The sequence below is a fragment of the Archocentrus centrarchus genome, chromosome 17 (genome assembly GCF_007364275.1).
Source record: "Archocentrus centrarchus isolate MPI-CPG fArcCen1 chromosome 17, fArcCen1, whole genome shotgun sequence".
In the NCBI taxonomy this organism is placed as follows: Eukaryota; Metazoa; Chordata; class Actinopteri; order Cichliformes; family Cichlidae; genus Archocentrus; species Archocentrus centrarchus.
Window position 1 is genome coordinate 31,206,778 of NC_044362.1, and position 27,970 is coordinate 31,234,747.

Consider the following 27,970-nt stretch of genomic DNA (forward strand, 5'->3'; position numbering starts at 1 on the left):
CAAGGAAATAAAGAAATAATGCAATCTGCTGATTTTAACATGCACTTCAGATAAATACACAAACTGAAAGAGTTCATCAGTCTGTCATTAGATAAATGGCTTTAACGCTTGCTGGATAATTCAATCAAGGGAAACAACTTGGAATTTGCTATAAATTTACCACCTTAAATATTCCTTTTAATATTTCCCACTTATTTTCCAAGAGTAGTCCTAATAGGCTGAGGGCACCCATTCACGTTAAGTATACAGTTTTTTAAATCCTGTTCAAATAAGTCGTTTGAAGACTCAGAGAGCATGCCCACCGGGCAGCCTTGTGGAGCCAGCTGCTCCCCCTTACAGTGATTTGACACGAAGCTGCCCTGTAGCTTCCCGGCTGCAGGCTGCGGGTGCAGCTGGCTGCAGTGATTCAGACTCCACCGCTAGAGTTCTCCCTGTGGCTCCGCAGCTCCGCTCGGCTCCGTCTGCCCTGTGTTTACCTCTCAGCCAAGCTGGACACAGACCTTCACCAACCAGTAGCTCGAAAAATACTAATGTAAGCTGACTCGAGTCCAATCCTTAACGGATTTTCTGCAGCGCTGTGTGCTTGTGACACTGAGGCGGAGGTGAGTTTGATTTTTTTTTTTTCTTCTTTTTTTAATCCTGGAGAAAATGGCTCAGGCTCTGTGACAACACTGCGGGTAGCTAGACAGCAACTAGAGGCGCTAACGCCGTTAGCTTAGCCGTGGCTGCTTTTCCTGTCCCCATGATGGAGGATTGTGAACATGGCGCCCTTCAAAACAAACCAGTAGGTAACTAGTTGGCCCAGTTTGTGGCGACGGGCAAGTCTTAGTGTGTGCTCCTGCTACCAGCTCGTTGCCGCGATTGTGAATCTCACCTATGTTTGCTGACGAGCTGGCTTGTTTTACCTGCCCGTCAGCTAACGCTAGCTGCGTAATAGTTTACTAGCTTTGCTGATAAAAGCAACTCGTAACGATCTCATGGTTAGCAATTAGCCTTTTATTTATTTATTTTTTGCTTCTCTGGCATATCGGTTCTCTCTCATTTAACCTACGGTACAACCGAGCTGGTTTGAATTAATTTAAACAAAACTGACCCTTTTTGTCCTGACAAGCTTTGAGTTGGACATTAGCCAGCCTGCTAGTGGCTAAATTGAGCTTCTTCAATTGCAGTGCCCGTGGCCTGCCTCGGCTCCCTCTTTGTTGCCGATGGTACAAGTTATGACAAGTGTGTTCTTTAAATTAAATATTGTACGAGCGTTTTTTAAAATCTGTGTGTAGTAATGCGCTCATTTCATCAGAGAATGCCCCGCTCGCCTTTATTATGACCTGCTTGCTGTTAGCGGGCTAACGGTAAATGGCAGAGTGGTGCTAAAATGTGTAGACGGCGCTGCCCTCTTTAAACCCGAAAGCCCGTCAGAGTGGATTTAATCGGCATTTTAACCGATGGGTAAGATTGTCTACTTGGCATAACATCAGGTGGGGCTGTCAGCGTTTCTAGTGAGGGAACAACAGCGCGGTGTGTCCTCTTTGTTTACCGCGGGAGTCACGAAACCCACTCAGCCTGTGCTGGCTGTCTTCTAATTGGGCTCCTGGGTCGCACACCTTGCTTAATTGATGTGAGAGCACGTTGGCGTGCAGAGCCGCGCGTCCTGTCATCACACAGTGTGAACTCTCAGGAGAGGCGCAGGCAGCACGGAGGAAACGAGGGCATCGTTGCACAGGTGGCACCCGTTCACACCGACTGCGCCTGACACAGAATAGAGGAGCTCACATTACTCAGTGTCACCTCGTTTTGTTTTCCCTCCAGCTCTGCCGTGATGCTGGCTTGCTTTTTCCTATATTTGCATGGAAATGTCAGAATATTTACTCACTGTGTTTGATTCCAACTATCCAAATAAGACTTTTAATGTGCTGCTTTTTAACACTGCGGAAACTTCAGCCTTGGAAATCTTTGTTTTCAGATTGTTCCATTCAGTGTTGCACAAACTCGTCAAGTTGTAAAATCCAGCTCTTATTTATCTTGCTGAAATCCTTTCCCAGCACTTTTCTTGTATGTTTATTTTGTTTGTTTTAGTTTAGATTTGGTGCCAGGGGAAACAAACCGCTTTAAAGCCCTTAGGCACACCATCTTTGAGCCTTTAGCCAGTACAAAATTAATGTGCTTCAACAGACAAACGCTGGCCACATATGCTGTTAAATATCGTCAGCCAAATGTTTTTTAAATTATATATTTATACTTTTAAATATAAAATAGTGGTAAAAATAACAGCCAGCAGCATTTAATCCAGTTGTGTATCATAAGTGCTTAATGTGAGCGTGTCGTGCAGCATATACAATATCACAACCATCAGGCCTGTTTATAAGAACCCACACAGAGCAAAAAGGAAGCAGCATTACATCCGACTCCGTGCCTAATGTCATTCTGACCACGACCGAAATATGCACCGCTGCATTGCCACAGATGATGCTTTGCATGCTTTGTGTTGATTTTAGCTTAGCTTTATTTTTAGGTGTTTTACTTGTTTGCTTCCAACAAACATGTGGCTTGTTCTTACGTTCTTTCTTTCAGTGTAAACCGCGGACCATTCTCTCATGAGAAAAGAGTCGAATAAATATCCTCTGTCAACATCTGTCACAGCCTCTTCTCCCTCAAAGTGCACTAAAGCCGAGCGTCTTCGTTTATGTTAAAATGCTTCAGGATTTATTATGGTTAGCTTTTGGCTGGGGTTTATGAAAGTGACATCTTAAGTTTCACGGACGGCTAAGAGGAGCACAGCATAAAATTGGATTTGAATTTTTTAAGTTGTTTGGTGCAGGCCAGGACTGAGCACCACAATGAAGAGTCGAACTAACCAGTATTATTCAGACCCTTCTGAAGAATTTACCTTGTCGAATTCCCTCCGGTTCCAATACAGTATTTATTTTGATGTCCACATGGTTAGGAGGGAAATGGTATAGCGTATTAAAAATGCCCTCCTATTGACAAAAACAGCACTAATCTCTATTTTTCAGGCAAAATAAGACTCATATTGGAGCATCACATAGATGGTGTATGACAGGAGATGGAATTTCAGCACATTTTTAAAATAATACCTGCAGAAAAACAGTTGCTTTGTAGCTTTCGTTTGACTGCCAGGCACCTAACACGTGAGGAATGGCAGTCCTGGGCTTCTTGTTTTTATTATATCAAAGCTACCACATGCAAAATTTCCAACAAAGTTTTGATTAGCGTTTCTCTCGTCTAACTAAGCAACTTTCTTTTGTTCCTTTGGAAAAATAAAGATTAGAAAGTTATATCTTTCAGTTATATTTGTAGGCACTGTAAAATAAATCCAAATAATATTTATAGTTTTATGCCAGTGTAAGCTTTTTTTCTTTTCTTTTTGCATTAAGAGAAAAGCTGCCACGAGTTTCACCTTTGATTGACGTTAGATGATATTAGAAGAACCAAAGTTTATTTTTTGCAGTTTTTAAAACACTGGTACACATTTCTTCATCTTGAGTTGAGGTGGAAGGAGGAAGAAAGTTTTCTTTAACACGAGACACCCTCAGCAAGGCTGGCGTGATATTCCTGTTTCTGCTGATCAGAATCTAAACTATGGACCTGCATCAGACGCCTGTTCTCTGACTTTCAGCATTTCCTTTATCCCTGGTTTCAGGGCCGTTTTAATAGGGAGGAAATACACAGTCTGAATACTTGAGTAAAACACTACTTGCAAAGTATGAAATGACCACGCAAGTGTTACAAAGCACCGATGTAAGAGAGAGAGAGTCGCACAGGATCCTGCTCACTTTTTGGTTTTGGTTATCTGTCGTGGTCCCTGCCGACCATCGAGTGCTCTTAAACCGTGCGACCGTTTGTAAAGAAAATGGCGTCTGTATCTCGTTATGAGGCTCCTGCAAAATGTGAACTTGTGCTTCACTGCTGCTTTCATGATTAACTAGTTTTAATGTCAGCAAAACATTTGTTAGAGGCAGGGAAAATATAAAATCATCTCATATTTGGAGAAAATGTGCGAGAACTTGAAGCTTTATGCTACACGCTGCTTTTTTGTGGTTTAGCTGACCAAAGTTAGACAAGTATGTTGTCATTTATGTACTTTAATGCAGTGGGTTGACTGTATTACCATGTTGTCTTATGAGATAAATAGACATAATTGCTGCAACTGCCGTGCTATCACTGTCAGTGTGCCTTATTTTTTAGGGGTGTTGCTGCAGGTGTTACAGTGACAAACACACAGCCTCAGGCATTTGGTAACTTGTAGTAATCTGAAGAGTCTTCTGAGGGTTTCTAAGGCTGAATGATTTATTGGACTAAAAATTTCAGCTAATATTTTGGCTGTCAGGAATTATGCAAACAAAATAGGTCTAAAACGATTCCTTTAATTTTCAAGTCCAGTAAATATGTGATGTTGGTAATATTCTTGAATAATCAGCATTAGTTATTTTCCATGATTCTTGTGATTATGATTTTTCCCATAAGGGAGCAGCCTTATCTGTTTGTATTGTGGTTATCATGCTGCGAATTTATGAAAGAAAACCAAAACCTGTGCTGATTTTATATTTTTCCCTTTGTTTTCTACAGTTGAGATGAATAAGGAAATCATGTCACGCGTGGTGAAGAAGAGGCAGGCGGACCCTAAGGTGGTCCAGTATGTCTGGGAGGCCATCGAGGTCATACGCAACCAGAAACAAATCGCAAACATGGACAGGATCTCAAAGTAAGCCCACGGCGGATAGCACGGATGTTACGTATGAATATAAATACTTGTGTTTAGCTTGGCAGTTAGCTATTATAGATACTGTATTGATATAGATGTTGTAAAATGTGAATCTTTTTGAAAAGAACCTTTAAAAAGTTTGAGAAACTAAAGAATCAGTCAAACTTCAGCGCGGTGCTCACGAGCAGAGCACCCAGCAGTTCCCTGATTATATTATTTGAGCTGATTAAAAGCAGTGTGAAGCCATTTCTTCCCTTGCAGGACGTTTCTTCCTGTTAAAAGGGTGTTTTGGCTTCCCACTGTGCTTGCTGATAGTTTTTTTTTTTTGACTGTAGTTATTGTAAAGTAAAAACCATACAGTACAAAGCACCTCAAGACGACTGTTTGTTGTGATTGGGCGCTGTATAAATTGAATTCTTTCTTTAAAAAAGTCTTTCTACTTCATTAATCTTAACCTTGAATAACTCACAAATAACTTTGTATTTAGTGGTTTACACGGTGACTTGATCCCTGGTTCGATTCTGGGAGGAGACGCACATCTTATTGGGGTTGTGACTGGATGGGCAGCCAGTGTAAAAAAAAAAACCTGCTTTCTCTGTAGTAGGTGAAACGAAGCCAAAAACTAAGTATCATTATTGTCAGTAATTTAATCACTTGTTCCTTTATTTCATTGTTTTGTTTTAGATATTAAAGTCATAGAAAACAGTGAAAATGTTATTGCAGGTTCCTGAAGCCCAACGTAACGACTTTAAAATTTTCACTACAAAATAATACAAAACAGAAAAGCAGCAAAATGCTCATCTCGAGTGTTCAGTGTTGTTTTTGATTCTTTTTTGTGGCAAAATAATTATCATCAGCATAACAGATGCTTTTGTTGAGTTGGCGGTAATGTTGTTTTTGGCTTGTTATCGTATTCAAATGGGCAGCATTTATCCTTGTGGGATGCCCTTTAGGGATTGTTCTTCATGTCTGTTTGTGAATTCACTTTAAATCTACCCAAAATTAAATACCTCATACCAGTAATCACTTTGATCTACAGCTACACGCTGTGTGTGTGTGTGTGTGTGTGTGTATGTGTGTGTGTGTGTGCGCGCGTGCGTGCGTGCGCGCGCGTGCGTGCGTGCGCGCGTGCGTGCGTGCGTGTGTGTGTGTGTGTGTGTGTTTCCATTTAATCAGTTTCAAAATGTTAGCAGTGAAAACTGCCTGGACTGAGATGAAGTCCTCAAAACAATCATTTTTAAAATGGAGAACAGCAGCAGACCCTCACACAATAATTGGGTGATTCAGGGATCGTTAGAATAATCAGTTATGGTTTGCTTGGGCTGTGCAGTATTTGGAGTTTGGAGTGTAAATAAAGGTTGATATTGTATTATAAAAAGTGTTTGTGCTGTAAAGCTGTGTTTTTGTTTCTGCTTATTGGACTCTGAGTCAGAGTACATGCGCCTCCCAAGTTCTTCTTCAGCAAGGAGGGAGAACAACCCCTGCTTCAACAATGAGTAATAAATCAAAATTGATCTTTAACTATACCTTACATAAATCTTCAGACTTTAGTTGCACATGTGGCAAAAGTTTCCAGAGTTTGTTGATTTATGGAAACGATACAATAAATAAAAAAAGCCTGTTTGTAAACATTTTTTTCCTGGCAGAATACAGACGCTCAGTCTGCCCACTGTGTGACATTTTAACACATTAGTCCAAATCCAAACGGATTCATTGAAAACAAGTCATGCAATAACACAAACTAATCGAGGCAGTGGTAGATGAGCAGCTCTCGTGCTTTTTGTCAGTGGCTTCGTGTCTAATCAGCTTCCCCGCTGGAAGGGGCTCTCACCCAGATGATAAAGCAGTGAAAATGTTATAAATATGTTGTACACTTAAACTGAGAGAGCTTTATTTAAGATGCTCAAAATCTGTCACCTCTGTCTGTGTCCTGGCTTCAGTTTCTGTGCTGATGTTCCTGCCTGGGGGGGGGGGGAGCGTGTCTGCTACCATCTCCTGTAGTTAAGTCACCTGGCATACCCTCATACACCCCCGCTTTCAGAGAAGGCTAACTGTTCCTAAATGAATGCTCTTTGCGAGTATCTGTGCAGACATCCTGCTATCACAAAGCTAGCACAGAGAACTCAGAGTGAAGTGGAAACTGAGTGCATGTCGACCCCGGCCCAGCAGCCTGGAGCCTGATCTTCACCAGATAACAAAAGCTCTGTCAGGCTTGTTTCATGTTTGTGTAGTTCAGTGTGGCGATCTCTTTGAAGTGTCTTCAGGCTGGTTTGCAGCTTTGCTTTGTGTTGTCAGCTTTGTCTTCATACGTAAACACTAAAACAGAGATCCTGTGTCTGCTCATTAGGATAAAGATATGTGTTAGCGTGTGGGATTGTAACCTCAGGTTTATATTGTTTACTGGTAATTATGTGACAGCATGTTTCAAGTTGTGTTACAGAGTAGTGTTAAAAATGACTCTCTCAGGGGAGTTACTAAGTAACAGAGCGCATTACTTTCTTTGAGTAACAAGCCCAAGACTGGCTGTGCCACTTTGTGCCATGAATAGAATGGCACGGACGCAGTGTTTGCTGAGTGCAGCTTACATTAATAATTAGTGTATAGCTGTATAGGTGGTTATGTGTTGCTCAGGTGAGTGGTTATTTGGCGGTTGACTGAGACAAATCCTGAATGCAGCCGGTCATTTTCTCGATCAGAGTGTAAAATCGAGGCTGTCCTGTGTTTTATTTTGCAGAGAGAGAAGGATGTTGCTGTGTGCCCGGGCAGAGCGTGGCTGCAGTAATATTTCAAAGCGTTAACGTCTGCTGAACATCAATAAACTATGAAGGATTAGTTTAATTGACTAGTATTTCTGTTAACTGACTAGTACGGTGCCTAGTTTTAATAGATGTGCTTGTGACATCGCTCGAGTTGCTTTTGTGTAATGTACCGAGGTACGAGTTTGGGTCCATATTCAGCTCTAATCTGTATTTGGGGTGGTTGTTGTTTTTATATTACCCTTTGTTTACTCAAGCTGCAGAGGCAAAGCTCTGGCTGTTGTGTTGGACGCTGTTTGTACTCAAAGCCAAACCAGACATGGATCAATACTTTGACTGGCAGCAAAGTTCTGACTGATCCAAGCTTCTCCTCACTCGTTGCCATTCTTGCCACGAGCTCAGCCCTTCCTCTAATTGCTTCGCGCCCACTGTGGAAACCTTGAATCTGCAGCAGGTTGCGTCACAGCGCTTTAACCGTCTTGATTTGTATCTGCTGAGAGAGTTTCTCATTGTTCAGACTATGTAAATTGATGACAAATCACCCACAGCAGACCTCGCTGATCAGTCATTCCTTTCAGTTGGCGGATGGAGCACAGACTCAATGAAACACTTGGCGCATCTCTTTTCAGCAAGTTGGCGAGCACCTTGGGACCTGGCTGCTCGCCAAATGAATACTGGCGGTGAGCGGCTGTTGTCATGGCAACAGCAAGCACCGGCATGCACCAGCTTTGCTGTACAACCTCCCCTCCCTCCGTAGCCCCACTGCAGCTTAATTTCACCGTGTAGGCTTTGTGGCTATAAAGGTGATGGATGATGTAGAAGGAGACCAAAGATGGTGAGGCAGAGGCTAATCTTTAACCTGCCTCTGCACTGGCACAGCTCTCAGGCAGCTTATAATCAATTAGTTAAATATTAACAAACCTAATTGCTAACCTACAAATGCCCAGACTGTGAACCAACTGTTAAATTTACTGGAATGTAGTTCAGTAAAATAAATAGAAACCATGCAAATTTTACTAATGAATAACTGAGTGCCGTGTTTATCACTATTTGAATTCTTTGCTTTCTGTGTCTTTAATTGCTGTATTGGTTTGTTTGCTATATTTGATTTTTTTTTTTTTTTTATGCAAATAAATGGTAAATTATCCATCTATGCAAACAAGATGCATAAGTAGACTGGAATGGGTCGTAATTAAATCCAGGTGTGACAACTAGTCACACATCAGCAGAGCTGGCGTGACTGGAGCTGACATGATTTGTGGATTAGACCACTGACAGAACATTAATTGGCAGCTGTTTTATCAATTTGACGACTGTTTTGCGGTTTATGCAAAACGCCGAACATTAGATGGGTTCATCTTCTTAATTTTGAGCACTCGCTGGTTTGTTTTGTATGAATGTTAACGTGTGTTTTTGACTCATTCGTGTGACGAAACCTCTCGACGCAGGTAATTTTTGCATTTTCTTTTTGAAACTATTTTAATCATTCTGCAATTTTAATTAGCAGAATGATTTAAATTGAAAGGAATTTCAGAAGTTTAATAAAATTAAGCTTTTACTTTTCATATTATATTTTAGTACTAATTGGACTGATTGCACTTTTGTACTGCTACAGCAGAACAGATTAAGTTGGTAAAAAAAGCTCTAACCTCTCATCCTGCCACAGCTAAGCATACATTTGATGCAATATGAGATTAAAACTGGGGGAGCTCGGCAGGAAAAAAGTTCTTTATTTTTAACTCTGCTGCGGTTTAGAGGATGGGTGTAGAGAGAAAGCTATAAATAGAAATGTCATGTATTAGTAGAGCTTCCTCTGTCGTGGTCAGGATCCCCTGGTACATTGATTTCCTCTGGTTTAAGTAATACTCTCCAACTTGTATTCACCACCCACCCTCTGGGCCTGTGCTAACCTCCTGGCCTAACAACTATTCTGGTGGAAATCCTGGAGTCTGTCTGTTGGCTGACTGCCCCAGCAGACTATGCATGACCTTGCTCAGAGAATTGTCCTGCCAATCAGCAAGCAGCTGCAGGAATCGGCTTGTGAGAGGGGAAATTGATGAAGTAGTCCTTCACTGCTTGCAATTTTAAAGACCACACGTATCCCTAATCTGCTTTCTGAAGATCATAAATGAATTTATGGAGTTCTGGGGTTTTGTGGATGGAAAATTAGAGAGACGGCTAATTTTAACACAGTGGGAAACAAATGCAGACTTTCTATCTGATACACATGTGTACATGTATTAGAGCTGGTTTAAAGGATGAGAAAGGTGCTGCTCTTGGTCTGGCTCATGAGGACAGATTAAAGTTTTACAACAGCAACATTAATGCAAGTATTTTTTTTTTTTTTTTTTTTAAGCGTTGTGTTCCACCTGCTTCAGATTGTAAATGCTCATTTTTGGCCAACATGGAAAAAATGGCTATCATTAGCACAGCTGCCTCTGTGATTTTTCACAATTACATCTCCACTCCCACCTGCGCAGGTACCTGAGCCGTGTGTTTGGCATGCACCCAAAGGAAACCGCCAGACAGCTGAGCCTGGCTGTGAAGGACGGCCTGGTGGTGGAGACCCTGACTGTTGGCTGCAAGGGCTCCAAGGCCGGCATCGAGCAGGAGGGATACTGGCTGCCTGGGGATGAGATGGTAAGCCCGCTACAATTTATCAGGTTCACAGGCAACAGTGAATTTATTGTCTGAGTTCTGTGTTAATGGCCGCCAAATGATGCCGTACCCAGTGTGATAATAGAAAACGATGTTGGTGCCTGTTTTCTGCACAGCTGAACGTGCCTGATGACAACTTATACTCTTTACCAGCCTGTAATAGACAGTATGATGTATTCTTTCCTCACTGATCATTTTTAATAATGTGTTTAAGCTAGGAAGTAAAAGCACACACTACAGCTGAGGCACTCTCTTAAGTGTAGGTGCCAAACAGCAGAGGCAGGTGGGTAAGGAGGAGGAGGAGTGCTATTTTGAACTAATAGAAGGCTTTCAGTAATGATAGCTCAGTGAGCATGTACAGCAAAAACTCCTCATCAGTTTCTACTTTCTGCAGTTTTATTGATATTATTCTTTTTTTAATGTGCAGTACTTGTTTGATTTCCCCTGTTAGTAATGAGGAAGTGTTTGCAGTGTAGTGATGCTTGCAGTCAGTCTGTCACAGTATCTCTGTGCAGAGTGCATTATTTTAGTTTATCAGCGCTGCCTGGGAAGAACCTTTTGTGTATTTTTCCATCTGTATTCCAAAAGGCTGCTGTATGGATTACTTTGTAAGTGCAAGTGGAGTTAAATAATTTGGTGGCTGTCTTGAAACTGCTGCTTTTTTCCCCCCTAAGGGTGCTAAAACCGGCTGTATCAATGTCACACGTTACCTATTAAACCACATGGGCGTCATCAGACATACATACAGGACAAACACCAACCGCTGATTTGATTTCATATAATAGGAAACTAAGTTTGTGATATACACTTGCTCATGTAACAGTTCACACTGACTTAATGTGCATTTGTAGGAAAATTTTTTTGCATCACTGGTTATTTGTTGTGGCTACAGAATAGAGGAGAGTCATGGAAATCATAGAAAGCATGTTAGATTTGAAGCTTTATATGCTGTGGGGTCATCACAAAACATTTCTATGACTGGAGAAAGGCATTGGTCTCTAAGGACATGACACTGATGTCCACTGGAGCCCAGGGCATTTTAGCAGCAGGACTTTTAAACACTGCTCTCTGAATCACTTGCAATCACAGGATCCGAAAGCCGAGGGAAGCAAGGTAAGGGCTGCATTGTTATTTTCAAATCCAGGGTTTGTTCTCCATTTGCTCCCCCCCCCCCCCCCCCCCCCCCAAAAAAAAAAAAAAACTAACATCATTCTGTGAGAAATCAGTTCTGCCACACGCAGTGCAGTCAGGGATTCGAGTGAATCTTTTTAAGCAGGCTGCAGAAAAACTAAACAGCATACTGGATGCTCTGGTTGGTGCAAAAGTTTAGAGGCTGTATGAAATGAGATTGAGAGCCTTATGTGCCGGTGGCGAAGAAATCCAGTCTTCTTGTAATGCTTGTGACTGAGTCCACTTGCTGCACCATAAATGAATTTATGTATCCGGTTTCCATTTGGAAATCGCTCTGCTTGCTGGCCTAGAGTTCAGCGGTAATCACACTGCCAGACATTACATGCTGTCATTCAGTTATGCTGTAAAAAGCTTCATGAAAGTCCATTGCAGCGCTGTGTCCACGTGGCCAAATTTCTTGCGGAAGTGATCAGTGATCTTGATGAACTTATGTGCTCGCTACTTATCTACAGATGTGCTGTTGCTTGATTTTTATTTTTAATAACACAAAGTCTCTACTGGTGTTAAAAAAAAACAAAAAAAAAACCTGCCAAACTTTGTCAAATATCAAGTTACAGCTTGAAAAGTAATTGGGTTTTTGCTCCACACAATCATATTTTCACACGAGATGACAAGCAATGCTAGCATAGCCGCAGGTTAGTAGCAAGCATTTGTGAGTTTGTAGTATTTTGGTCTTGGTAGTTGTAGTTCTCCTCAGAACGGTGTGTCCTGCTGTGGTCTTAACTTCTGTCTGGCATGCTTGTTTTCTATTTTTTTCTCTCTTCATTTTAAAATGATGAAACAGTGGAGGTGGGGGGCTGGGTGATTATGGTCTGTGTGGTTGTGCTCTTTAGTTTCCTCCGTGCCTGCTGCTAATAACATGGCCGACTGGCTCTTTCAGGTTAGTAATCAGTCAGCGGACAGACCGGAGTTCGAATGTGAGACGCGCTGTGAAGCAGTGCCTAGATGGAGGCCAGCTCTCCCTCTGCAGGTGCTTGGATTCAGTCCAGCTGGCGTGAGCTGTGTCCTTTGGTTGACCTCAACATTATTTGGTCCTCAAACGGATAACCACGGCGTTTGCACACAGGCCATAACTTTTAAAAAATAGCACCACCAAGTTCTTGAAAACAAGTTTTTAAAAGCACCGCCTCAGGCCAGGTTGGATTCAATCCAGGGTCACCTTATCTACAAGGGGGGGATTTATTAAACAACCCCTAAATGCTTGTTGGTTACTGAAAGTTTGGTTATTAAACTGATTTAAATCTACTCACTGATGATGCATGATGATGAACATAATGTGCTGTGTTAGTGCGCTTTGACAGTAGTGTTAGACACTGTAAAAAAAAGAGCCTGCGTACATTATTTCATTGCAGCTACTAACCCATTATTTTGACATTGTTCTGTGAGCTTTCTTGTGCAAACACTGTTTTCATCCTTTACATCTTTTGTTTCTGAGACTTGAGTGAAAGCTGCACAGGCCTCAGAGTGGAGATGCTCTTTGATGAGTTTGTCTTCAGTGCAGTGCTGAAGATGCAGGCGACGCAGTTCCAATAGCTGGAATAAAACTGTTCCTTACATGATGCTAGCCAGCGTAACGTGGTGACACAGGCAACATCAGGTAGCCAGCATTAGTGGGCTGAAATGGAGATAATTTAACTCAATGAGCTCATTACTGTGTGTGCTGCTCTAACAGGAGCAACCAGACGACCAAAAATATCAGCAGTGCTAACCTTAAGTACAGGTTACTGCCCAACTGTGTCAACTACCCATGCAGTTTTCACTGTCTGCAGGCAGCAGTACACACCATAAGCTACAACAGTGCAGCAATGGTGGCACTGCCAGATGGCCAAACATGCAGATCGGTGCACCACCTTTCTCCACCTTAACAGGCTGCATAGCAAATAGTTAAATTATGTGATTAAATATGTTTTAAGAATGCTTTTAACTTGGAATATTATTTGAGTAATAATGTTTTTAAGCCACAAAGTGATAAAGTTTTAGTCTAAATGAAAAGTGGAAAAAGTTTTTAAAGATTAAAATATTTTTGAGAACTTGCAAAAAAAGGCTTCTTATTAAAAAGGCTGTACAGATTCATCTGTGTCAAGTATTTGAGAGAGCTTTGAAAGCAGTGGAGATGAATCCTGGAGTTGAGTTTTGTGGGTCACAATAAGGCACGCTAACCCTGCTGCTCGACCTTGCCCGGCTCCGTGGCGTGTCCCGGCTTGACTCTGACAGCGCAGAGCTGTTAACCAGAGTCGGGCTAAAGGCAGCCAACTCTCTCACTGCCGCCGTTCTGCCTCTGACGCTCTCCAAGCCCCCACTTTGGCACATTTCTCCCTCTGAAAAAGCAAAGAAGTATTTCACGGTTAGGAGAAGTCTGTGATTTGAACCCCAAAAACCGATTTTCTCACTTGGTTTTGAAGCTTATTGCTTTGGATTTTGAACTTCGGTTAAGCACAGTTTTATTGTAGTATCTGTATCTTTTGTATGGGCATTGCTGAGCCAGTATTCATTGTTATTGTAATAATATCTGTTGTGCTTGGGCCCAAGTCTGTCCACGCTTCTGTTAAAAGTCACTTTGCTGAAACCGTAGACGGTGCGTCCTTGGCTCGCAGAGCTCCGGCTGTTTGAAGTCGGCCACTCGTCTTTCATCAGGCAGTCCAACAATAGTGAAGTGGCTCTTGACACTCAGCAGAACACAAGCACCATCTCTGTGTTTTTCAAGTGTTTGTGTGGGTGAAGAGTCTATTACACTTTAAAAAGTAGAAGTCCTTTGGCGAATCAGTGCAAGGTTTTTAGTTTGTTTATGTCCAGATGGACTTAAATGTTGAACCCTCAGTTCTGTTCAGCTGGGAATCTCTGAGGTTCCACTTCATGTGGACTCATTTGCTCCCAGATAAACTTTGAGGGAAAATATGTGATGTGCCCACGATCGCTCCTGCGTGCTGCGAGTTACTGTGTGTGCCTGAAATGGGGACATAAATTTAGGGTATGAGTTTAAAGTCAAGGAAGAGAAGAGGCCTGAAGAGATGTGGTTGAAGTGAAGGCTCTCACCTTTAATTCAAGGGGTTAATTAAAAATATTGCATTAATGAACTACACCTGTTTTTTTTTTTTTTTCCCATTATTTTTCTCCATGTTTTTATACATTTGGGGGAAGACCTGTAGAACATGAATGGCATTAACTCACAACTACCAGAGCATCCACAGTTACTAACATGATCATCTGTCAGTGATCCTTGTTTTTTAAATCATTAATTACAAAATGCCATCATGTCAATCTGTAAGACACCCTTAAACATGTTCATATAGACTTTAATAATGATTAAAATAAAGAAAAGAAAAACAACAATTTCATTGTAAGCTGGAGGAAATGGAGAGAGTTTGACACACAGCTTCAGCCGGTTACTGTTGATCAGAATAAACTCTAATTAGAGTATATGTATTTGCTGGTGCTCCATAGTAAATATAGAGGTTAACTAATGCGCTTTTTTACAGCTGATGAGATCATGTTTTAAAAGTCTGGATCTCAGAGTGTGGGTCGCTCTGTCTCGTCTCCACTTTGTCGCTCTTTCCTCTCGTCTCATTTCAGTTTTCTCAGTTCCTTTCCTCATTTCCTCCTTCCTTGCCTAGTCTTAGTCCCTCCCATCAGGAGGGACTAAGACTAGTCCATTAAATAAAATAAGACCTTCTCAATTTGGAGTCTTCTTTTAAAGCAGCATCAGGTTAAATTGATGAATGGCTGCGTGATTGTTCCTGTGTGTAACTCTTTAATATTCACTCTCACATGAGGATGAGAGCATTCATGACAACTTGATATCCATTCTTATTTAAACCTACGAATGGAGAAGGGTAGTTACTCGTCTGATCATGCAGTTAATAATTTTTAATAACTAGAATAACTTATGATTACAAAATGAATATATTTGTGACGTCCTCCTCCTACCATACAGTGTTTGTGTTCGCTCTGTCCTCCAGATGGATTTTAGGGATTGAGAGATCCTTTAAGATGATGCTGTGAGGTGCATTTCCAGAGGAGATGAGGAAGCACTTAAAATAAAAATGAAAAAAGCCGTTTTTCTTCTTTGGTTTTGTTTTTGTCTGTTTGGGCTCGTTTCATCCCCAGGCTCCTGTTAGAGGAGCTCTGACCCGACAGCAGATATGAAGCAGCAAAGTTACAGCTCTGCACTTTCAATTCTTGCTGGAAAAAAAAAAATTGTCACGGGTATTTAGGAAAGTGTAACATTGACTTCTCTCATCAAAATGTTGAACAAATTGGAGGCAAACAGGCTTCATCAGAAAGCCCTCCACCTGATCAGTGCTGCAGTTCCTCCAGGCTTTCTCCACCTAAACTACAGCAGCACATGGAGAAGAAATCAAGAAAGAGACTGAAGTGCAGCTTTGTTTTTTCGAGCTGCACTCAGTCACGACTCGCCTGCTCCCCCCCACTGCGTCGGTCCAGACTGTGAGTGGGAGGAGTTGGACAGGCTGATAAGTACGTGAATTTCTAGTGCTTTATGCTTCCTGTTTCAGCGCAACTCACTTGACCTCCCCAATGAAAAGGATTAAAAAAAAAAAACAGCTTGTGAACCGCGTTTGTATCAGGATGAAATAACGTGGAGTCCATTCATTAGCTGCCCTCTATAAACACTTCAGATTTAACACAACTTTAATTATTGTTGAAAAAAGGCAGGAAGAAGCTCACGTTTTGGTGTATAAACATGGCTGTGAATCCTCGATGGTCACTGCACTGTTTTTATTATTTTAACCTCTTGAGTCAAAGCTGAGAGGCTTTATTTTCAGATCTGTTGCACCACATTTGTGAAAACTGTCACTGGCCACACATTTCTAGACATAGCTGTGTGCATGTGTGTCTGTGTGTGTGTGTTGGGGTATTGCCTAAAATTTGTACAATAATATACCTGAATTATACTCCAATGTCTGTACTCATGCAGTTCTACTTTAAATTCCTTGCAAGGAAATTAAATTAAATGTTAAATGTTGCACATTTGCATAAGAAAGCGAGCTTGCAGAGATGTAAACACGTGTGTGTAACACAGTAATGAGGATGGATGCTCAGCCCTAAGGCTAGCCAATAATTGCCCAGAGAAGCAGCATTCATTAAAATTAAACAAACCACAAAGTGAGGATATATAAAAGAAAAGTGATTTAAAAAGTTTTGGAAAGAAAAGGCTAAAATGAAATTTTAATTTACAGTTTCTGTGTGTGCCAAATAAACCTTCATCAGAGCTCTTTGTAGCTGTTCATAGTCTGCATTGATTTATGGGTAAACTGCATTTTTGCGAATACAATAGAATAGAATTGAATAGATTTCCTTTTTCTTCCTCTTCATCACTTACACCATTCACCATATTCACACCTTGTAGGAGCTCACCACTGTCTTTTTTTTTTTTTTTAATTTTCATTCTTGTTGCCGAGTACTTCCACAAAGGACGGGAGAAGAAAAAAAAGGCTTGAAGGGCTCTTTGTGAAAAGCAGCTTAACATATTTTCTGGGAGGAAAGAAATTTCCCTCGTTTAGTTTTCCTCCCAGATGATCTCGCTGATTCACACTTTGAATCATTGACCTTTTTACTCAGCTATCACAAGGCCGGTGTTATTCGTCCAAATTAGCTTTTTTTTTTTTTTTTTTCCCTCAAAATGACTTCACTGCCGATGCCCGGAGTGTTTCTCCATAATCAGATTCAGGATGGAAAGTTCAAAATGATCCAGAATTTTTCCATGCTGTGTGAGGAAGTTTGGCAAATTTGCATTTAGAGAGGATCCCTGTAGAATTTCAATGAAATGGCATATTTTAAAGTTTCTGCTGCAGTGCACCAGGGCAGAGTGTGCACAGATATAACAATCATACCACCAGATTTTCAGTCACATGAGCTAAAATTTAGACATTTTCTTGGCATGTTTGATGATTACCTTCTTATTCGCAATAACGCCGACATATTTAAGGGTTTCGATGCTGAGTAAACAGGTTGGTGCTTCTCGGTGTCACACCTTCAGGAATTAACTGGTCTCTCTGCGCTGTAGCCTGACATCCTACTGAGCTCGGTTTAATCAAGGATGGAGAAAATCATTTCCTCCCCTGCTGTGGTTGGCGGGTTGGAGGGGGGGGGTCACCCAAACTTGTGCTTTGCTGTGTCTTCCTCACAGGACTGGGAGACCGAGAGCCACGATTGGTACTGCTTCGAGTGTCACCTGCCAGGCGACGTGCTCACGTGTGACAACTGCTTCCGGGTCTACCATCTCAAGTGTCTGTCGGAGGAGTTCAAGCCCAGAGACGGAGGATCTCCCTGGCAGTGTGTCGTCTGCAGGGTCGGTGCTCAAACAGTCTGTATTTCTCTTTCTTTTTTAAAAAAATACCTAATAAGCATATTTTTGTGAAGAATGAATTTTCTGAGCCTCGTTGCTTTCGTGGGCTGTTGGAGGGTTAAGAGCAGGTTTTATAGTTAAAGTCGTTCTTTAACCTCCTGAGACCTGAGCTCCTGTTAGTGATACATTTTTAATTTCTGTTAGATATTTGTGATTATTTGGACCTGATATGTGTATAAACGAAGCCTCCTCTTTGAACAGGAAGTTGTATTTTGTTACATGGTTGTTACTTTTGCGGAAAAAAAAAAGTGTCCTCAGATGTGAACAGTGGGATTATTTTATAGCTTAACACAACAAAAACAACATGACTTAACAAAGTATAAAACACTACTGAGCAGAATGAAGTATGAGGTGCAGCAAAGCCAAGATGGACGCAGGGTCTCGGGAGGTTGAAAGCTGCTGATGGTGCAGCCTGACAGTTTTGTTTCTCTCCTTTTATTTATTTATTTAATTAATTTTTTTGGCTCCGTCTCGCACATAGATCAGTTTCTGTCTCGCTGTCGCTTTCTCTTCCTCTTTGCACTTCTTCGCTCTTCTTTTAATATTTTTAGGATGTTGCCTTTCTGTCAGCTGTCAGGGGCCATAATGAGTGAATATTGAAATAACTTTTATTTGTGTTACAGGTCAGAACCTGATCTGCTGTGTTGTAATCGATCTGTCTCTCTTTTCTTTTCTTTTTCCCGCATCATCAGGGAAGTAAAAAGAAGAACTTGAACAAACAGGAGATGTGTAAATACCTGCGCTTCATTGTCCAGCGTATGAAGGAGAGGGTGAGAACAGCGTGTGCTGTTATACAGCTTTGTTGTTGTTGTTGTCAAACAGCTCATCAAACCTCCCTGTGGGAATTCAGCAAAATGTCCGTATAGCATTTTTGCAAATCTTGCAAAAACGGCCTTTAAATGTGCAAGATTGATGAGTTTGTTTACCTTGTATCCTGCTGAACACGCTCACCTGCTCACACCTGCTGCGTTCTTCTTTCATTAATTAAGGAAGAAAAAGATTTTTGCATGTTTTTGACTAAAAGCAAGAATCATTTTATTTATTTGCTTGAAGCCTTTAATCCTTTACTCTGGCTTTTGGCTGTGGCCACTATAAAATAAAAAAAATCACAAATCCATTCTCACCCCCATGAATGGTTTTCATTATTATTATTATTTTTTTCTCGTATGCTTTTTTTTTTTTTTTTTTTTTTTTTTTTTTTTGCTTATCTCACGTTAAATCAAATACTGGCTTTTGATTGGCCATGAGCATACACATGTGGATGCTCATGGCCAAGTTTTCAAATAATCAGATCAGCCGATGCACAAGAATTCGGGCTTCACGCTGCCCTGAACGCCCCATTTCAGATATTTTTTTCAGCTCTTAGCTCTCTGTGATGTCAGTGAATTGCATGTCTTTTAATGTGGGCATCTCAGGCACAGAGCTCTGCCCACCCAGTGTTCAAGCCCTCTACTCGTGACAAACAGCCAATCAGCAGAAAGCTGGCCAGAAAGGAGGGCAGGAGAGAGTTTCAGCAGCCTGTGACCTGAGAGCTGCACCAAGACTGAACATAAATATTGATTATTTTGAAGTAGAGTCCAAGAATACAAATATGAAGCTATATATATATATATATATATATATATATATATATATATATATATATATATATATATATATATATATATATATATACACACATACATATATATATATATATATATATATATATATATATACACACATACATATATATATATATATATATATATATATATACACACATACATATATATATATATATATATATATATACACACATACATATATATATATATATATATATATATATACACACATACATATATATATATATATATATATATACACACATACATATATATATATATATATATATATATACACACATACATATATATATATATATATATATATATATATATACACACATACATATATATATATATATATATATATATACACACATACATATATATATATACACACATACACAACCCTTCCTCTCTTTTCTTCCATTACCTCTCCGTGCCTTCACTCATCTTTTTCTATTCAGTTTTATTCATATAGCACCAAATCACAACAGACTCGTTGCTCAGGCTCTCCATCCCTCCTCTCTGTTGAGTCTCCATCTTTCTCGCTGTCCTTCCCTCGATCCCGTCTTTCCCACTTAAAGGCATATTAAATCTCATCATTTACCCTGCATGCTGCCTTTATCACTGTAGGGCTCCCGGGCTTTCCCTCCCTCATCACTCCATCACTTTCCTCTAACACACTCCTGCTCTTCTCTGCCAAACTGGATTACATCATCATCCCTCCTCTATGTTGCAGGCAGTGGACCTGAACAAAAAAGGCAAAGACACTAAACATCCCATGTACAGACGACTGATCCACACGGCACTGGATGTCACCAACATCCAAGAGGTAACAGTCAGGCTCAGCACCCTCACCAGCTGCTCGGCTTACATTTATCCATTTAAGTATTTATGCTATCACACTTTTCCTGTAAGGTCAGAGTTCACACACCTGAGAGTGTAGCTCACAAACGTCTCTTGTTACTGAAATTAAATCTATTAGTTTTGTACTTTAGTGACATGAAAACATCCAGAGGTACGTAAGTAAAGAGAGATGAAGCTACCCAAACAGGTCAGTGCAGCCAGCCTCCCTTCACTCAAAAATGTGATTTAGTCGTTGCACCTCATGGATTTTTGACCTTCACTGTGCAGACTTTGCCATTTCAAGGCTGCTTTCAAAATCATTTCCGGGGCTCTCCTAAAATCTTGAGTTGTGAAGCGTGTTCCTGAGAGCTGGATTTGGACATCACTGATTCTTACACCGAGGCACGGATTTAATCTTATAACCAGAGTTTCTCACCCTGTAACTGAACCATTGTATATGAAATATATTTAAGAAGCAAATTGTTATTCAGCCAGAACATTTTTATATTTTTCAACAAGCCTGGAGAGCAGCTCCTGGAATTATGATTACGCCTTTTTTGAACTCTTAAAAACTTTCCAGGTTCCAGAACTTTGAATTCATCCCCTCCTAAGTTGACGGGTTGTTCTGGCATCGTGGCGTGAAACGCTGATTTCTCGGCTGAGAAACGAGCGGTCCAGTGAGCGCTGCGGGAGGACTATTGATTAGCTAATCAGCTTTGGTCTATTACCCTTCTCAAGCTATTCTCAGACTGAGAGGTGGACCCAATGACTGGATTCAGATGATACCAGGGTTTAGTTCGAGGAAAGTTCCTCCTGTAGAAATCGACTCAGGTGAGGCCGACTGAAGGTGGAAGTTTGTCGGCCAGTTTAAAGTCATGAAACATTAAAAGTTTAAAGAAACGTAATATGTAAGAAATCTGAGGTCTGTACTTCATAACAAGTACATCGTTTTTGTGGCTCTATTTAAGTGTTGCATAACATTGTTTATAGTCATTGTGTTGAGGTTCTAAGAAGGTCCCAGATTTGAGTTGACAATGTGCAGTGACCGTGAAATGCAGAATGTTTTAAAATCTGATGTTTCATAAAGTTATTTTATTGTAGGGAAAGTTTTTGTGTCCTTTCTGCCAGCATTAGTCGAATTTTATTGCCTGGGTGTGTGTGTGTGTTTGTGTGTGTGTAGTCAGGCAGGACTCTGCTGTGCTGTGGTCAGCGGTGCATCACACCCAACCTCTGCCAGACATGTTGAGTCTGTGTGTGTGTGTGTGTGTGTGTGTGCGCCTGTGTGTGTGTGTGCCTGTGTGTGTGCCTGTGTGTGTGTGTGTGTGTGTGTGTGTGTGTGTTAATAAGCACTCTGCCCTACCCTGAACCTCCTGCGTGTCGGTCACCACACACACACACACACACACACACACAGCATGTGAATAGACCTTTTTGTGCTCTTTCCCTCTCACTGACCAACTTTCACTGTTTTTGACTCAGAATCTGTCTGAAGGGAAGTATAAGAGTTTCGAGGAGTTCAAAGCAGACGCTCAGCTGATTGTTCACAACACTGCCATCCTGTACGGAGGTGGGTTGAATGTGTTTGCCTTCGACATTCATTTCGAAGTTTGTTGTTAGTTATTGACCTTACCATAAACTGTTTCCTTTAAACAAAAAGCCAAAATTCCCAAATATTGAATGTTGTGCAAACGTAGTCGCTATACAAGAATTCTACCCAAATAAAACAGATAAATATTGAATTAAATCAATAAATATTTAGTCAGGAAACAAAAAAAAGCCTGATATTTGATACCAGCTGTGGCAGAATCAAAGTATTTTTGTACTTCAGGCTCATCAGAGGAAAACGATTGTTTTTGTTTTGTTTATTTTTTTGTTTTTAAGTGCTTTTTTTGTTGTTGATGCCTAAAATAAGATCTGCAGTTAACACTAATTTTAGACAGTTTCACATGTTGTTCACAAACTACATAAGCGGGTTGGAGTTGGGGTTTGATTGTAAGTAACATGTAAGTATTGAGATTTTATTGCTCACCAAACTGTGACCGGAGAGCCCGCAGAAGCTTTTTGTTGAGGGGACCAAACAGGACCACCTGCTGGGTTTGAGTTCAGCCAGGAGCCAAACTGAGCTTGAGATCTGAAGTTAGAACCAAAACCAGGTTATTGTAAGGATCTCCTTTGGGTTTAATCTCACTGCACAAAGTGTTCTGTGTGCCTTCAGTCCTGATACTTTGTCACATCTGTGTGTTTGTTTTCCTCGACTAACTGTGATGAAGCCAAACTGATTTTGCTGTGATTAATCTGATGTGAATCAAGCTTTCAGGATTGTTTTTCCTTTATTGTAAAATCTGTCTCCCTGTTTGGTGCAGTTCACAGCGACCAGGCGGAGATTGCTCGGCTGCTCTTCAGTGACACGTGCCACGAGGTAGCATTTTATCTTCCGGATAAGTTCAGAGTTGATCACGTGCCTCCTTTTGATTCATTTTTATTAGTGTGAAGCGACGCTCAGCACTTCTCCCTCCTTTCTCCCACTCGTTCTGTCTTCCAGCTGAACGAGTTGTTGTTATGCAAGAACTGTTTCTACCTGTCAAACGCGCGGCCCGACAACTGGTTCTGCTATCCCTGTGTGAGTATGAACAAACTGCCTCGGATGTCATTTTAGATTTTTATTCGTGCAGCCGTGTGTGCTGACGGCAGCTGTGAGACGCAGTGTTGGTGTGTGCCACATCTATGAACTGATCAGAATCATAGAAACAGTTTGAGTCCTCTGTGATCTGAGAGGACTAAACCTGGAGCACATGTGGCCGAATAGCTTCTACAAAACAATCTGTGAAACCTTTCCCACAGTAATAATAATAATGAGAAGTAGTGTTACACGTCTAATGTAAATCTGTGTATAATGAGTCATTCACAGGTCTGGGTTACATCTTGCCTCTTTTGTTGCGTTGGCAGAGCCCCAGCCACGACCTGGTGTGGGCCAAGATGAAAGGTTTTGGCTACTGGCCAGCCAAAGTGCTCCAGAGAGAGGACAACCAGGTGGACGTACGCTTCTTTGGACATCAGCACCAGAGGTGAGCACAGCTGGAAGACGGCACAGCAGTACACAGCATGAACTTCTGTTTGTTCTCAGTCAGCACCTCATATTAAGGCTGTTCCACACCAGGTTCTTACTTACAAATAACTCTTAATGACTTTTTTCTTTTCTGGCCTGCAGAGCGTGGATCCCCTCAGAGAACATCCAGGACATCAAGGTGAGCGTCCAGCAGCTGCAGGTGAAGCGCAGCAATGGCTGGAAAAAAGCGTGCGAAGAGCTGGAGGTGTACCAGCGCTTCCTGAGGGAGGGACGCTTCTGGAAAACGAAGATGGAGGAAGGCTGCCCGCCACACCAACAGAACCAGAGTCAGCGGCAGCAGCAGGAGGAGGGCAGCGTGAGGACGGACAGACTGGAGCGGACAGACGAAGCCGAGTCCAGCATCTCCTCCACCAGCAATGAGCAGGTCCGCCATGTAAGTGGGGCCGCCACCCTTTTAAATCCTTCTTTCCTCTTTGTGCGTTTAGAAAAGATTTCTACACATCATTCATTCGTCTTCGCCTCTGCATGCCTCCTCTCCACTCCAAACATGTTTTTTTTTCTGCTTGTCCGGGTCTGTGGCAGCAGTGTTAGATGAGCAGATCCCCCTCTCCCCGGCCGTCCTCTGAGCTCTTCCACTGATATACCGAGATATCCAGTACATCCCAGACATTCCCAATATCAGCTGTACCCCCAGAAACAGACTTTTTTATTGTTTCATAGTTTCAAAAATACTTTTTAATGTGGTTTCAAAGTCCACCTTAAATGTAGGCTCTTAAGACTTAACCTAAAAATGTGCAGCTCACCTTAAAGGCAGGAAAAGTTCAGTTTTCCTGGATCAAAAGGGCTGTATTACCTTTTTGATCAGTAGGTAACGGGAAAAAGTGTCTTTTGTTCTTTAGTTTTGGGGTTTTGTCATCTGAAAACTTCGATCGTGTAAATCAAACTGTTAATGTTCCAGTTTGTGTGGCTGAAGTTGAGGTTTTGGGTGTGAAATGCAGTTTTAGTGTTTTTACTTTTGGTGGAGACAGTTTTTATAAAACGTGTTTCTGCAACAATACAGCAGGAAAAAAAAAGCTACAAGTTACTGTAGCATCATCTGGCAGAGACGTTGCTGCTCTGGGATCAGCTGTTGGTGTTTCCAGAAGCAGCCTCAGACCTTCACTTCACCGCCTCTTGTGTGTCTGTTTGTGTTCACTTGTTCAGGGACATGTCTTTTGCTGGGTCTTGTTAATGAACCATGTTCTTAATGTTGTTTAAATTTGTGTGTCCTCATATGGGGACGTTACATTTTGGCTTTTGTGCATCTTCTGCTTCATTCTGCTCCGTAGTGTTTTCTACTTCAGCAGTGGTGACTTTATCGTGTTTTGCTGTAAAATAAATGCATCATCCCCACATGAGGACTTTATTTAACTTATTTAACTGTAACTTTCTTCTTCTCACCTTCTCAGTTATTTCCCACCTTCACTATTTTTCAGTAAATTCACAACTAATGTTTAAACTTCCTCTGAGGTTTTCACGTCTGTAGCACACTTTTTGTTTCTCATGGCTGTAAATATGAAACCTTAATCGACCACACATCTCAAAGCCACACACACACACACACACACACACACCACAATGACGGGTAGTTTAAAATAAAACTTCTCTGCACCAAAAGTTGATGCATTAAAGTTATTGTTTAAAGAGAAAAACACACAATGAAACAATAACACAGTTTGGCACAAAATAAAAGCTCAGATTTAATAAAATAAAATAAAGAGTGCCCTCTGGTGGCTGAACTGCAGCATTGTTGTTGGATGTAAATCCTTAAATTATGATGGTGATACTGTCATAATTATGAAGGAGAGGTACACAGTATATGAAAATGAAGCAGAGGAGGAACTCAAGTGCTGCTTTTAATCTGTTAAGTAAGTAAAACATTAAACACATAAACACTGCTATAAAACATCTTTTTGGCTCAGTTTGGTAGATGGTCAGATTTTTTTTTTTTTTTTTTTTACTGCTGATTTTTCTGCTTTGCTACAGATGTTCAAACTTTAAGGTTTTATGAGCCTTTGATGTTTAATAAAAAAATATTGTGGTCTTTTCTCTTCTTTTAGAAAGCAAAATAAAATGCTTTCTACAAAAAGTTACATAATATCCTTACAGCACCGTATGCTTTCATCTTTTCTGTGATATTTTAAGAAAGCCTGCTGGAACACCAAGAGAGTCGTTTCATGTTGACCTTTTTTTTTTCTTTTTTTCCAGCTCAAAGGCAGCCAAGAGCCCAAGGCAAAGAAAAGCCGTCGGAGTCACCTGGTTGAGCCCAAAGAGGAAGTCAGTGTAAGTAACTAAGCAGAAGGTAAATGTTAGTAGTAGGGTTTATAACCTGATGCTAAGTGTGGAGGTGGAAATCTTCTGTTTAGGGGTCGAGGGAAATGATAAAGGTCGGGAAATTCTGGATGCAGATGTTGTGCTGAGAAGGATGGGTTCTTCAAAATCCAGCAGGAACCACTTCGTGATCTGCACTCCTAAATCTGGAATGCTCAGACCCTTCAGTGGCTGAAACATTTACACACAAACAGTTTGTGTTCAAATAGCTTTAAGTTATTATTTTAAGAATAATTTTAAAATATTGCATTAACTTAAAAAAAAAAGGCTGGGTTAGTACAGATCCCACAAGATGCTTTTCAGATGGTTAGAAAAGCTAAACAAGAACTCCTGTAACCGGCTGCAGGCCGAGACAGTGGAGCTGGACTCTGTCCAACAGCTGATGCAAAAGCACCCCATTCCTGTCTGTTTTTGTATGATTGCCAAACTGTCACTCTTTATTTCTTTTTTTAAAAGCATTATCTCGTTTGTGCTAGGACCCGGAGCCGGAGATGGAGGCCGTCAGCTCCAGTCAGGAGATCCCGGTGTCCTCGGCGCCGCAGCAGCCAGAAAAACTGTCTGTGTCCACGCAGACCAAGAAGGCCAGCGGGGGGTCCCCGCGCACGCTGCACCGCGGCACCCAGACCAACACCGACGGCGCCTGTCAGAACATGTGCCACGAGAAGTACACCAAGGTCTTCAACGACGTCAAGGAGATGATGAAGGCCGACAACAAGAGGGAGACGGAGAGGGTCGTCAGGGAAGCTCTGGAGAAGGTGTGTTTGTATGAAATGACTGACGTTTGTTCTTCTAATGTGGAAGGGCACTTTGGACCAGCTACACACTGTGTGTGTGTGTGTGTGTGTGTGTGTGTGTGTGTGTGTGTGTGTGTGTGTGTGTGTGTGTGTGTGTGTGTGTGTGTGTGTGTGTGTGTCACTGCAGCTCCGTGCAGAGATGGAGGAGGAGAAACGGCAGGCGGTGAATAAAGCGGTGGCTGGAGCTCAGGCGGAGATGGAGAGGAAATGTAAGCAGGTGAAGGAGAAGTGTAAAGAGGAGCTGGTGGAGGAGGTGAAGAAGCTGGTGGCCCAACACAAACAGCTCATCTCTCAGACCAAGAAGAAGCAGTGGGTGAGTTCAGCATCAGTGACCTCATCAGCATGCTCACTGACGGCTTCAAGAGTGCCAGAAATCCAGCTTTGTGAGCCATTTAAAAATATTGTTGATTATTATTATGATGTCTTCTCTGTTTGTGCCTCGGTGTGTGTGGTGTGTTTACTCTCCGTTGGTTTGTGTGCAGTGTTATAACTGCGAGGAGGAGGCCATGTACCACTGCTGCTGGAACACCTCGTACTGCTCCATCAAGTGTCAGCAGGAGCACTGGCACGCCGACCACAAAAGAACCTGCCGCAGGAAGAGATGAATGAACAAGCCCCGCCTATCCCCGACCGTACACAGCACGCCATTGGCTCTCGCCCTCTCCTGTCAGTCAGTGTCTACGACAAACTCACACCCACACACACACTTCTCCCTCCTGCTTCTCGACTTGCCTTCCTGAAAACTTTGTGGACCCGATGTTTTTCTGCGTGCTGAGCGATTTGTTCCTATTTTGTTTCTATTATTTAATGTACCCATTGTAATGACTTTTTTTCTTTCTATACTTTTATTTTTCCAGTGAACAGTTTGTTCAAGAGCGTGGCTCAAATGTTATGAGTTATGATTTTTTTTTATTTTACTGAAGTGCTAATTTTGTGTCAGAGAATGTGTTATTTAAGTGTGTAGGAACAGATGAGCATTAACTAAATACATTTTATTACCTGAATTTTTAAAATAAACCTTTTTCTTACTGTAATGCAGCACGCCATCATCTTACAGAACATTTCAAAACGGTACCGTGAGCACCATCGCAGCATCCATCGAGCTCCGCTTTCATAGACAAAACTGATGTAATAATTTTAAAAAAAGGCTCGCTGACTTTAATGATGCAGTTTGTTCTTTTTGTGAATGGTTGCGGTGGATGGCACCTTTTACCATTTCTACCTAAAGTTTTATTGTCCTAAAGTCACTTATTGGGAACAGGGTCAAAAAGTCGGCTTTAAAAGATTCCGACAGAAGAAATCTTCCATGTAAGATTTTTATTGTAATTATGCACATTTTTTTTTCTTTTGGTGACTAAACTGTTTTTATGAGTCACATAAAAAAGTTTTGAATTTGTTCTAAATTTGAGGAAATGTACAGCAATCTTTCCTGAGCTGGATCTTAGAGAGGTTACCTGATTCGACGGGATTTTTTTTTTTTTTTTTTGCACACTTCATTTTCTTAAGGACCCAGATGCGTGTAATATTGCCAAAAAGTCGCACCTTTTTCGAACGTACCTGAAAAGATCTAGCGACACCCCCCCCCACCCCCCCC

At 41.3% G+C, this 27,970-nt stretch overlaps 1 protein-coding gene across 9 annotated transcripts; it reads left to right on the forward strand.

The window, feature by feature from the left end:
* Positions 1-362: 362 nt before the first annotated feature.
* zmynd11 (zinc finger, MYND-type containing 11) lies at positions 363-27,932 on the forward strand. Of its 9 annotated transcripts, XM_030751381.1 has the most exons (17): positions 363-602; positions 4,585-4,720; positions 9,957-10,116; positions 11,224-11,247; positions 12,206-12,295; positions 17,471-17,632; positions 18,382-18,459; positions 20,039-20,131; positions 21,625-21,712; positions 22,509-22,564; positions 22,688-22,765; positions 23,092-23,210; positions 23,354-23,645; positions 25,460-25,534; positions 26,059-26,337; positions 26,504-26,689; positions 26,859-27,931. In XM_030751381.1, the coding sequence occupies exons 2-17, from the start codon at positions 4,590-4,592 to the stop codon at positions 26,979-26,981; spliced, it is 2,034 nt and encodes a 677-aa protein (XP_030607241.1). In that variant the 5' UTR covers positions 363-602; positions 4,585-4,589; the 3' UTR covers positions 26,982-27,931. The 9 variants fall into 9 exon arrangements, with proteins under 9 accessions (XP_030607241.1, XP_030607242.1, XP_030607239.1 ...); XM_030751379.1 differs by lacking the exon at positions 12,206-12,295 and having other exon boundaries at positions 364-602; positions 23,354-23,636; XM_030751375.1 differs by lacking the exon at positions 12,206-12,295 and having other exon boundaries at positions 364-602; positions 17,471-17,647; positions 23,354-23,636; positions 26,859-27,930.
* The last annotated feature ends 38 nt before the right edge of the window (positions 27,933-27,970 follow it).